Genomic DNA, 12,804 nt, shown 5'->3' with positions numbered 1-12,804 from the left:
TAAATTGTAAATAATTATTTTCCTTCTCCTTCTTCTTTTTCTTTTTTTTTTTTTTGAGTTATCGACAAATATTTTTAATAGCCGTGATTATAAAATCATTATTACTGACTTTGCACTCGCCGATAAAAGAAACGCATAGATGACTGTCGTGTGAGCCATTATCAAATACAATTACTCATAGCTAAACATATGTAAACTATAGAATAGTTGTATATCTATATACATGCATACATACATACATACATATATACACATATGTATACATATTCATCTTAGAAAGATGTCTTAGATAATTTTACATCTGATATCTACGACTACCGTGTTTGTTTTATCTTGGAGGTATCGATTGCGAGAGACTTTGACGCCTGCACGAGAATTATCCAAAGATGATATCTCCTTCTTGTAAAAGAGCTGACGAGGAGAGTTAAAGTCATTCACTTTCTCATTGTTGATAAAGTAGTCTTATTCAATAGTAGTAGTAGTAACAGCACTAGTAGAAGTAAGGATAGATTGGTGATAGCACACTCGTAAATATCTACTTAGTAAATATTTACTTGATATAATATTACACTTCAATTTTCTGAATAAAAGTTATGTGCTTTAACATTTTTATGTCAAAAATATTTGTAGAGAAAGAGCATTAATTGATTTCCAAAAATCATTTTCGACTTATCCTGTTTAATGTTAAAGGAATATAAACTGTTTAATGTTAAAGGAATGAAAATATTCAAAATTGCTTAACCCGATGATTAGTCATTATGACTTTTACAATCGGTGCCTTCTTGTAAGGAAAATAATTAAAAAACTTCATCGATTACTTCATCGAATTTCATCGAAAGAAAAAGAATTTCTTCTAATCAAACGAATCTTTCGACGTAGCGATGAAATTAAAGTTTCAATGTGTAAAAATTGGCGAATATAGGAATGTTATTTTCAATCTAATCTATGAAAGTTCACTTGAGATTTTTCATCGTTGGAAATAAATTAATATCTATCATTTTTAAGACAAAACGACCGTCGAAAGTTTTTAAAGCTAATAATACAATCTTTCTCAAGGTTTATACACGAAAAAAATTTAATACGTCAATGAAAGAAATCTTATCGCAACTTCCTTCCTCTTAAATCATTCTTCTTTATCTTTTAAAATTATCGCGAATTTTCAAATATCTTTGATAATCATCAGATTTCATTTTCAGTCAGACCCTGAAAGAAAAAAAAAAAAAAAAGAAATATTTAGATTGAAATTCATTGAAAATAATTCAAAGTTAGTCGGAACAATTATAGCAGAAATTTGTCTATAATTTTTAAAGAAGAGTTATAGAGAAATCTAGATCAGAGATTCCTAAAGCGTGGCTCGCGTAAAATATTAAAATATATGTGAAAATAGTTTACATATTTATATTAATAGAACATGTCGGATGAATAATTGAAAATCGATTCAGATAAAGATCACAAGAGAATTAAATATTTTGTATTCAGTTTTTTCTCATAGAAAACTAAACTATACGAAATCAATCTATGCGTAAAGCATAGATAGTAAAGATACTATAGTAAATCTATGCGAAATCAATTTTCAATTGATAATTATCAATCAACTTTCGAGAGTAATTACACTGTCAAGCGAGAGGTACAAATTTCTATCGTTTTCGAAAGTGGGTCTCGGCTCGTAAGAGTTTGGGAAGCCCTGCTCTAGACAATTCAGTAGGGTTCATAGCAGGGAATTGTCGTGTCCATAGAACGAAAGAGTGCCAGCACCGCAGAGAGTTGGAGCGCTGCTGCGAATGTATAAAAGCTGGCGAGTTAACGGGAGGATACAGTTCCATCTCGGTGAGCAGGCTGATACCGATGCGCGGAGAAAGACCTGAAAAGAACGACGAGCACGAGGACGTATTCTACTATATTGCAGCAAATTTTTCTTCTTGCTCCTATCCAACTACAAATTGCTGAAATAAGAGGAAGACGATTAAGAAGAAGATATAGAAGAAGAAAAAGAAGATAATAGCGCCATTTATTGGTGGCACTCAAATGTGCCTCATTTGATAAAGAAAGACAAAGAGAGAGGGAGAGAGGGAAAGAGAGAGGAAAAGAGCGTTCGCGAGAAGGAGAGAGAGTCAAGTGAAAGAGGAAGAGAAAGATTTGAACACAAGAGAGACAATCGGGCTTCCCCCATATTTTCCTCTCAATATAAATATATGTGTGTGTATATGTATATATATATATATATATATTTCAGCTGCGTAGAAAACTAGTTGAAAGAAACAATTTTGTTTCTACGCTCGAAAGAGCACATTGTGAGATCCACTCGTGAAAGAAAAAGTAAAAAACGACGAAAATATCTACAATAAGTGAAAGTATAAACAGGAGTTTATATACGGTGTCATAAAATTTTATGCAGGTATAGAATCGACAGATCGTTCTTTTAATAACAAAACAAAGAAAAAGACAGAGAGAAGATAGACGTTTTTGAAAGAGTATTGATCATATCAACGTGGTGAGTATCGAAGATATCTTTCGACGATCTTTATATGACTCAATTAAGATATACAGTGTGCCTTGTTACAAATGTTTAGTGTCACATTACATACCTGTGTTCATGAATATATGTTCTAATGTTCCTTATAAGTTTCATTTTTCTCGAGTACATTTTACACGAGCGTTTAATTTACTTTAAGATAGTCTCGCAGTAAAGTGTCAATTAGTCACGTTATAGTATATATAATTTCAGTTCTAGAGATACAGCAATGTAGCGATCATAATTCACGTATGCGACCAGGTTAGATAGTTTCTTGAGACTTCGTAAGCTGTAAAAAATTTGAGATAAGTAAGATATAAGTATAACATTTACATGTGCATAATTTCTGAAGTATTTCGTCCAATATTTTACTATTTATAAATACCCCTCTCTGTTAGTTAATCCATTGGTTGATCAACTTTCTTGCTTAGAATATATAACGTTTATATATGTATTATTCCCGAAGTATTTTGCCAATATCTCACGATACTTTTCGTTGGTAGTTGATACACTGGTTGACCAACTTTCGTATTTTCTACAAACGATTACGTAAACGGTCGATCTATGCCATAGTCTCCATGATTATTTCGTAGTCATTTCACTCCTTGCATCTACAATATGTGATCGTTTTGTTATATCGTTCGTTAACTATTTAGATTAAATGTTTTAAGAAATATTTCGAAGATTCAAACGATAAGTAGGATCATTTGTGAAAATCAATCGAGTGATCGTTCGTCCTGTTTTCTACTATATCCTCGTACGAAATTTCATATGAGAACGCGAATAGAGAATAGAGAAACAGTAATGACAAAATATATTTCTTCTTACTACATCATGAGATATAATCTTGTATTACGTGACCAATTAAACATAATCCCTTGAAAATGACTAAACACTTTTTTTATCTTTTGTAATCTATAAACTGAATTAAATACATATTTTTCTTGTTGCAATAAATCATTTATATACGTACTTCTTTAACAATTTTACAACAAAAATTACATTGGGTAAATGGCATATGTTTTTCTTTCTCTTGCTTCCTCCTTCGTAATGACTAGAAATCACTTACCAAACATTTTTTTTTCCTTTAATGTATTTACGGTTGATGATACGATGGTTAATTGCAATGTAGCAAGATAACGCTCCTTTTTCTTTTTCTTTCTTTTTTTTTTTTTTGCAGTAACAAATTGTAGGATTCACAGAACGTCGTTTCTTTCGAACAGATCATTATTAGAATGATCGATAGATATTTTTTACACGTTAAAAGTATCGGTGTAAGTGTTCACTTACGTTTATCATATTCATTCTCATAGAGAAACTAACATTTTTATTACCTCAAATCACAATAATATTCTCTTTCAATGCCATTTTTGATGTCTGGTTCTAGATGGGTACCCTGCAACAACAATCAATTTTAAAAGGTCGCCAAGTGAACGGGAACGAAGAGATGGAATTACTTCACAAATTGTTCAGCGAGACAGCACGTAGACATGTCGATGACATTGCAATCATTTTCGAAGGTGAAAATGATAAATGAAACGAAATTTCTAATTAATGAAAGATCTTTATTTTGTTGTAATAACATTTCCAACTTCGTACTGACCTTCGATTTTTTGATTTGTTAGATGTTAACGGCGAGGTACGGGAAATGACCTACAAAAAGTTAGATAAATTAACGAATCGATTAGCAAGAGCATTAGGAAAATATCCGGAGAAAGTTAGAATTGATGGTCAACCTTTGGTAGCCGTTTGTATGAGACCAACCGAAAGATTACCAATAATTTTATTATCGATATTGAAAGCTGGCATGGCTTATTTACCTTTGGACCCTGAATTCCCATTGACGAGGTTGAAACACATCTTGCAGGAGGCTGAACCAATGGTGGTGATCCTCGAGAAAGAAGGTAAGCAATTTTTAAGATAACCTTCGATTCATTCGATATATATATATATATACATATGTATATATATATATATCACTGAGTGGGAAGACCTTGAAGATTTTGATGGAAAAATATCGCAGCCTGAGGCTATTAATGAGGAGTGTGTTCTTTCCGCTATTCGATTGATCAGGAAACTACTTCCTGTATTATTTATTCAGAATAGCCTTGATAGAAAGAATAAACGAGCGGTCATTTAATTTTTTTCTTGTTTTTTTTGTTTTGTTTTTCATTTCTTTCTTCTATCATAAGTCCAAGATTCGATCAATACCGAAACGATATTGCTCAGTCAACTTCGTCGTTAATTATTCGTATAGATATTTATTCAAAAGAATGCAAAAAGAAATTAAATTAACTAAACAAAAACTTAACGAATAGTCTTAATTTGCATTAGACTATTTGTTAAGCTTACAACGTAGCCTCCTTTGTCATGGTCAATCTCTCAATGATAGATCCTTATCTCCTGATATTTCCACGGCCGATGACGTATTATACTACGTTCTTATAGTTTTTCGTAGTCTTTGTAGTGTTTGATTTTATTTCTAAAAAAAAAAAAAAAGAAAAAAAAACGAACATATTTATTTATATAAATACGGGAATTTGTTTAATTGAGAATTAGATCCTTTATCGTTTCTATCATTAATAAATTTTTAAATTATTTTCTTCGTATTTCATGATTTCTCTGAAGAAGAATTACTTATATAGAATAATTGCGATAAGTTTTTATATAATATATACATATATTTTTTATATTCGAAATTTCGTAAAATACCATATGTTAATATGTAAAAAATAGTATAAAATAGTATAAAAGAGAAGAAAAAGAATATTGGGAAGCAGTTCGGTAAAAATCAACAACTTTTAGCGGATATTTCGCTATATGCCGGGACGATAACGAAAACTTATGAACAACTATTGGACGAAGCTCGAATGGAAAGCGACGACATTTTGGAATATGAAGAGAATTCAAAACAATTGGCTATCGTACTCTACACTTCCGGTAGTACAGGAATTCCAAAAGGTGATGAAAAGCTAATCCTTTTTTTAAACTTCAAGATAGGCTAAAAGTTTCTAGGTGATATTAAAAATCGATTACACCTTTCGATACTTTTTTATTTGGCTTGTAGTTTTACAATTTAAAAAAAAAAAAAAGATTATCCCAAAGAATCTTGAGGAAGAATATAATTGATTTTTACAAATCATTTAGAAACTTTTTTAACCCTGTCTTTATACATCATTATCTTTCTTAATAACAAAACATACAATTTGTTATGTACAATTTATTTTGCTCATCTCATAATCTCACGAATGATACCGTTAAAAAAAAAGAAATAAATAAAAAATAAAAAAAAAATAAAGGTGTCCTGATACGTCACTCGACAATCTTAAATCGATTGAACTGGCAATGGCGAGAATTACCTTATTGGACGGAAGAGAATCGTTGCATCTTCAAAACGGCTTTAACGTTCGTCGACAGTGTACCAGAAATTTGGGGTCCTTTGTTACAAGGACGTACATTGGTCATTGTTCCCAGGGAAGTAACGAAAAATCCTGAAAAATTCGTACAATCTTTGGAAAAGCACAAGGTGAGAGTTAAATCCTTTTGCAATTGTTATACATACGTAGAAAAGAAAGATAAAAACATATTTATGGAAATTATAGCAAAACATAAGAGATATATAAGGGTGGGGTGATGAAGAAAAAAGACAGGAAAAAAGTAAAAAAAAAATAATATAGACGTAAACAGTAGGAAATATGAAATCATTCGTGCCTGTTTCATCACCGATTAATATGCTGAAAAAAAATCGACATTTACATTTTCAGATTCAACGACTGGTCTTGGTGCCATCTCTCCTACAATCTATGCTGATGTATCTTAAATTACAGGTAAGATCGATTAATCGATTGATCGATTGATCGATTGATTGATTGAAAATTATATCAAAAATAGTTGCGAATTTTTAAAAAAAAGTGAAAATAAAGAAAAAGCAAAATTGAAAAAAAACAACAAGGTCGCTATTAGTTCACGCTCTCTTGTTTCTAATTCTTGTACATATTCTTAATACTAATGAAGTAGCGATACAAGGACGTCATAATAATTCATTGAAAATATTACGTAAATAATAACGCGTATAAAACGTGGGAAGTAAGAAATAAGAGAGATAAATAGATAATATGCGAATGTAAATCTCGATTAACATTATCAATTATTTGCCATAAAATACATAGTTTATTGGCTCTTTTATAAAGGTAATAAAGATCATTCATAAAATTTAATCGCTATAATTATTGATCGAATATATTTGAAGAATTTTGTACTCCTTATATAAGATGACAAGTTGCAAAAGCGAATTTATTTCGAATTACTTTGCACAGGAGGAAAGATTTTATCTTGAGAAAGATTTTATCTTGATCCTTTCCTGATCTTCTAGAATAAGCAAAAATCGATTACTTTATTTGCAATTTTCTACAAAGGAGAAAAAGATTTTACCGTGATCTATTCGACTTTTTCTTGATCTACCAAAATAAGCAAAACTTGTTGCCTTATTTGCAATTTTGTGTAGACGAGAGAAAGATTTTATCTCGATCTATTTGACTTTTTCTTTATCTTCCAGAATAAGCAGAACTCATTGCCTTCTTTGAAACTTTGGATTTGTTCCGGTGAAACATTGTCGATTTCCTTAGCAGACCAGTTCTTCGTAACCTTTCATGATGATAATAGAATGTTGGCAAATTTTTATGGAAGCACTGAGATCATGGGGGATGTCACTTATCATATAATGCGCGATCGTAACGATCTAAGGATATCAGAGAAAGTACCCATCGGTAAGTTTCCCTTCTTCTTTTAAATTTCTTTTTTCTTTTTCTTTTTTAATCTAACTAATTTTCAACAACAAGCTGTGATCAAACGACAAGCAATTCTCTTCGTTCTATATCGCAGACAAATAATTTTGAAAAAAAAAAAAAAAAAGAAATTTTTCTTTGATTTTCTCTAGACGATAAAATGTTTAAAATGATTCGATATTGATTAATCGAACTCAAGGAAATCGAAAAAATTCGCGTATACATCGATCCTGGACAACTAACCAAGAACAAAGTAATACGTATATTAATTCTAAACTCTCTATAGTCAATGAAATCTAGAACACATTCGTATTTCTTCGGAAATACATTATTTTCTCCAAGAAGACTCTTGAAACATCACATATGTTTCCGTTAACATTTCTGCTTTTTTTTTTTTTTTTTTTTCTTTAACTAATTTAACGTTCGAAATTACAATTAAATATAAGAATATAGATTGACATAAATGAGATATTTGACATTTGAAATGTTTCGAAAATTTTAATTTAAAATTTTGAAAGAGAAATTAATTTAATTGTTCGACTATGAAATTTAATTTATTATTATTAAATGATATGCTACTCTAATTTATTATTATTGTTGTTATTTTAATTTATTATATAAATAATAACGATGTTTTATCGATTTTCGTAAACGTTGATATCGTATTACATTTCTCTTACATTTCCATATATGTTTATTATATATTTTTGATAAATTTATATTACGTTTTTGATCATTTTTTTCTCATTCATGATCTGCTTTCATACAACTTATTATACTTAATATAATAGAATTAGAATATTTGAATTAGTAAAAGTTATGTATACGTACACACACACACACACAAATATACAATATCTATTTAATATAGATATACATATAGTTAGAATATTCAAATATATATTCATATATATATGATCTATAATAATTCTACGTGCAAAGTAATAATTTTTTTTTTAATAGAATTTTTTCTATTTTCATTCCAGGCAATCCTTTAGATAATTGCATGGTCTATTTAGTTAACCAAGATATGCGTTTGGTACCTCAAGGAGAAATCGGCGAATTGTTAGTAGCTGGTAGAAATTTGGCAGCTGGCTATTTGCGAGATCGAGAATCTCATCGATTTATGGATAATCCATATGCGATCGATCCAGGTTGGTTTTTTCCATCGATTTTTGAATACATATTTTTTTTTCTCTATTTATGCAAGGCGAGCCAAAATTCTCTAATTTTATTGATTATTAAAAATCAATTACTCTTTTATTCTCAGAGTGTAAAACTACAAGCTTAAGTTTTAAAATTACAAGCGTTAAAAGTCTTCGAAAAAAGTGATTAACTTTTAAAATCACATAAGAATTTTTGGCTCATCTTATAAATCTCTTTTAATTATAATCATTTATCATTATCATCATATTTTTTCATAATATTTACTAAAAATATTTGCTGCTTTTATTTCACTATCCTACTAAGTGTCATGCGTTACTACAAGTAAAATATTTTGCGCTTAGTACTACTATATTTATCTTTTTTTCATAACAACATGGTCTAAATTTGCTTTTTTGCAACAGTCATATGTCCTGTCCAACATACGTAACAAATTAATAGATTCAAGCTTTTATATTTCTTTCTCTCTCTCTCTCTCTTTGCTCATTTTTCCTTCATATTTTCCTTTCTCTTTTCTTAGTAACAAGTAATTATGTAAGACAGCATGATATTTACGTATGTATAATAGATGTTAATTAAATTCAGTTGAAGTTTGGAACTTTGTCGCAATCTATTGACACTCGACAAGATAAGATAATTTTTTTCATTCGATTTTCTTCGTTCTTAGATCGAAATACACTTAAATTATAATGTTATATCAATCAATTAACGTTCGATCGATAATAATTATAATTCTATGTGATTCAATAAATATGGATCCTATTATATTTCTGTGATGGATGTGAAGTCATTGAATATTATATTAACATTCACACACACACACACACACACACACTACACATATTTTCTGTAATACTCGTAATCTCCTTTCTCTCATTTATAAACAATCAAAAAAGGGACACAGTAAAAATGAAACCAGTTGAAAAAGTAGAGCATGAATGCTCTAGATAAAAAAAATAAGAAGAGTATATTGTAAATGTTTGAGAATTTATTAGATAGTATTAAATAGTAATAGAGAAAGAGAGAGACAGAGAGAGAGAGAGAGAGAGAGAGAAAGAGAAAGGTATGAAAAAAAGGATAGAATGGTTAATTAATTAACTCGATAGATTTCAATATTTCTGTTCGCTGTAAATCCATGAAAAGGAAAAACGAAGGAAAAATCTTCTAAAAAAAGTCTCGTCATATTTAATTAATTTTGTCCAAGCCATAATTCCGATAGATCTAACGTAACGCTAATGAGCAGTTCGAATGGCGTTCTTGAAGAAGACAAAAATTTGAAAGTATATTTATTTATCGCTAACGCTACGAGCAAACAAACGAATGGGAGTCAGAAATGAGATAGCAAAGGCAAAAAGAAACTCCGATTCGCCATTTTGGAATAACGTTTGTTTTATCGACAGAATACTCGAGAGTTTTCCGGACCGGTGATTACGCAAAAATCGTGAAAGGGACGATGGTTTACGAAGGGCGCGTCGATTCTCAAGTCAAAGTTCGCGGTCATAGGGTCGATCTTTCCGAAATTGAAAAAATCGTTTTGAGAATGCCGGAAATCGATAAGGCCGTAGTACTTTGTTACAAGCCTGGTGATTTGTCGCAGGTGAGAAGAAATTCTTTTATATTTCTAACTTTTTCTTGATCTTTTTATCGACGTCGATCAAAGTTTTAAATCGATCCCTGGAGATCGATCTCATAAATTTCTAATAAGAGAATCGATAAAAGCTGATTGCAAGTGTAATAAAAAGATATTTTTTTTTTTTTATATATATATATAAATAGGCATTGCTGGCGTTTATAACGGTAAAGGAAGAAACTAAGATCGGTAGTAGGGAGATCGAAGTTGCCTTACAAAAGAGAATGCCACTTTATATGCAACCTCAGGTTATAATCGTTAATCACATACCGCTTTTAACGAACGGTAAAACCGATCGTCAGATGCTGTTCAAGCAATATGAATCATCGAAGCTCGTTAATGGTAGGTAATTCGTATTTTTTATTTATTTCCTTCTTTTCTCGTGTTTATCTTTGAATGCAGACACGCGATTTCATAAAGAGCTTAAGAAATTGTAGATACTTCGTAGCTCTGCATCGTCGTTACATTAATCATTCGAGATAAAGATCCATTGGTAAACGACTTTTTAACAATCGGACGATTAGGACTTGCTTGGAAAACTTAATGATGATCATTCCTCTCGACCTTTTCTCGACGTGTTTAGAGAACGACGAAATTGCTAATTGCGATTATACTGGTGTATCAGAAGAGGATCTTGCGAAAGCCAAAGTATTGTTTCCCACGATTGCAACCGTAATTGGTGCGAGCAATCGAGGAACGGTAAATTTGGATGGAAACTTTTACGAACTCGGTGGAAATTCTTTGAATTCTATCTACACCGTTACGAAATTGAGGGATCAAGGTTATTCCATTGGCATAACGGAATTTATCACGGCTAAAACATTGGCCGATGTTTTAAGACTGTTGAAGACTAACACCAAGGACGATACTTTAAAAGAGAACATTGACGAGGAGCAACGACATTTCGAGATGTTGAACAATTCACACAAAGAGGATGCGATCAAGTATGTATCTTAGTACTTTGTATAGACGGACTATTTTTTTATATATATTTCATGACTTACACTTGACACCAAATTAAAAGTTTAACCAAGTTGGTTTCATGCGTCTGAGATTTACAGAGATTAAGTAAACAAGGAATTAAGGATATTTTCTTATGTCTTTTCAACGAACGACTTTTATAACATATTTTTCTTCCTTCTCATTATTTCAGAATAATCACAGAAAGTTTCTATTCGAAAGCCGATTTAGAGCAATGGTTGATAGATGACATAAGCAGAGAGGATTATCGAAAATTGATGGAAAAGTTATGGGTGCCATTGGTCGAAAAAGATTTAAGTTTCGTCGTAAAATCGTCTCAAGACGATCGAGTGATCGGCGTTAGCTTGAATTTTGATCTATGGGACGAGCCAGAAGTCGAGCTTGAGTCAAAATTGACGATAGTTTTTGATTTTCTCGAATATTTAGAAAAACCAATTAGGGAAAAAAAATTACCGAAAGGCAAGGGGCAGATAATACATAATTTTATGATGGCAACGCATTCCGATTTAGCACCAGCGGAAAATGTTATAATTATGGGAGAAATGGAAGAATATTGTTTGAGAGTTGCCAGGAAGAAGGAATACGCTGGAATCTTCACGACGAATACGAGCCCTTTGACGCAGGTAATTCTTTATTCTCGGTCGATAATCGATACCTGCAAAGTAACTAACTTATCGACAGATCCGTACCTAATAAGGCAATTTGAAAAATTCGCGGCTTTTTTAATTTATTTTTTTCGTTTCACGATGCGTTTCACTTTAAGAATGAAATTTATAAAACAAGAAGAGAATTTTTTTCAAATTGCTCTTCTATATAAAGAAAAAAAAATAACAAATTTCTAAAATGACAAATTTTTTTTCTTTTGGATTTTTAGCAACTTGCTATAGACGTATATGCGTATGAAACGATGTTGACCTATCGAGTGAACGAATATATAGCACCGGATGATTCAAAGCCATTCGGTAGGGCACCAGACTCTCAAGTGGCAATTTGTTCATTGAAAATGATCGACTAGAAGGATTGTTGTAATTTATTGCGTGTAAATAGCTTAGGACTGCCCTGGTACGTGTACGAGCGACATCTTGCAGAGATTTTCACTACTTTTTCGTGAAGTCTTCGCGGTAACACATCCTACATTTTTCGGTTAATATTTTAAATAAATAAATAAATAAATATACGTACATATAAAAAGATCGCGGACAAAAAATACTTATGACAAATGCGCATCGCATTAACTATTAAGATTATGCAAAAAAAAGTAGATAAAGATGGCTGCAATTAATATCGTTTGGACTTAATTTTTTGTCATAACCAAAAAGCTGTTTTCATAGTTTCGAATTAATTTTCTTTCATTCCCAAAAAATTGCTTTTTATCAAATACAAGCAAAATATCGCTCTTAATCTGTACACAAATATGTATATATCTATATGTATATCTAGGTAAATGAATCTATGTCATATCCTTTTTCTTTTTTAGTCAAACTCGCGAACACACATATTTGATAATTTTTCTAGACACTAGATATAGAGATTAAATTATTGTATCTTATTTAAATATGTAATAAAAGAAAAACAAATCACTCACCGAGTTTCATTTTCAAGTAGATCCTTTCTAATCGAACACACGCAACTGTGATCCCAATATACTCGTTACACTGAAAACTTTTAAAAAATACACACACATATATATATATATATATGTTAATGCGTCCGACGCGACATCTATGGCTATT

General features: G+C 30.9%; 1 protein-coding gene and 1 long non-coding RNA gene across 6 annotated transcripts; one reads left to right on the top strand and one right to left on the bottom strand.

Moving 5' to 3' along the window:
• Positions 1–29: 29 nt before the first annotated feature.
• On the bottom strand, positions 30–12,753 carry LOC122634284. 4 transcript variants are annotated; one of them, XR_006328350.1, is made up of 7 exons: positions 12,657–12,753; positions 5,872–6,003; positions 4,333–4,994; positions 4,116–4,165; positions 3,847–3,908; positions 2,586–3,123; positions 30–1,203 (listed from the first exon to the last, which is right to left on the bottom strand). It is a non-coding gene; the product is annotated as an uncharacterized LOC122634284 (long non-coding RNA). The 4 variants fall into 4 exon arrangements; XR_006328353.1 differs by lacking the exon at positions 12,657–12,753 and having other exon boundaries at positions 2,586–2,801; positions 2,885–3,123; positions 5,872–6,000; XR_006328351.1 differs by lacking the exon at positions 12,657–12,753 and having other exon boundaries at positions 2,586–2,801; positions 2,898–3,123; positions 5,872–6,000.
• Positions 1,762–12,651, top strand: LOC122634281 (plipastatin synthase subunit B). 2 transcript variants are annotated; one of them, XM_043823071.1, is made up of 13 exons: positions 1,764–2,491; positions 3,900–4,032; positions 4,138–4,416; positions 5,318–5,473; positions 5,812–6,038; positions 6,277–6,339; positions 7,068–7,278; positions 8,283–8,450; positions 9,861–10,057; positions 10,237–10,432; positions 10,674–11,034; positions 11,244–11,694; positions 11,946–12,651. In XM_043823071.1, the coding sequence occupies exons 2-13, from the start codon at positions 3,900–3,902 to the stop codon at positions 12,084–12,086; spliced, it is 2,583 nt and encodes an 860-aa protein (XP_043679006.1). In that variant the 5' UTR covers positions 1,764–2,491; the 3' UTR covers positions 12,087–12,651. The 2 variants fall into 2 exon arrangements, with proteins under 2 accessions (XP_043679008.1, XP_043679006.1); XM_043823073.1 differs by lacking the exons at positions 9,861–10,057; positions 10,237–10,432 and having other exon boundaries at positions 1,762–2,491.
• Positions 12,754–12,804: the final 51 nt, after the last annotated feature.

This window comes from Vespula pensylvanica, chromosome 14 (genome assembly GCF_014466175.1).
Source record: "Vespula pensylvanica isolate Volc-1 chromosome 14, ASM1446617v1, whole genome shotgun sequence".
In the NCBI taxonomy this organism is placed as follows: Eukaryota; Metazoa; Arthropoda; class Insecta; order Hymenoptera; family Vespidae; genus Vespula; species Vespula pensylvanica.
Note: the sequence above shows the minus strand (reverse complement) of the source record. Positions and strands in the feature narration are given on the sequence as shown.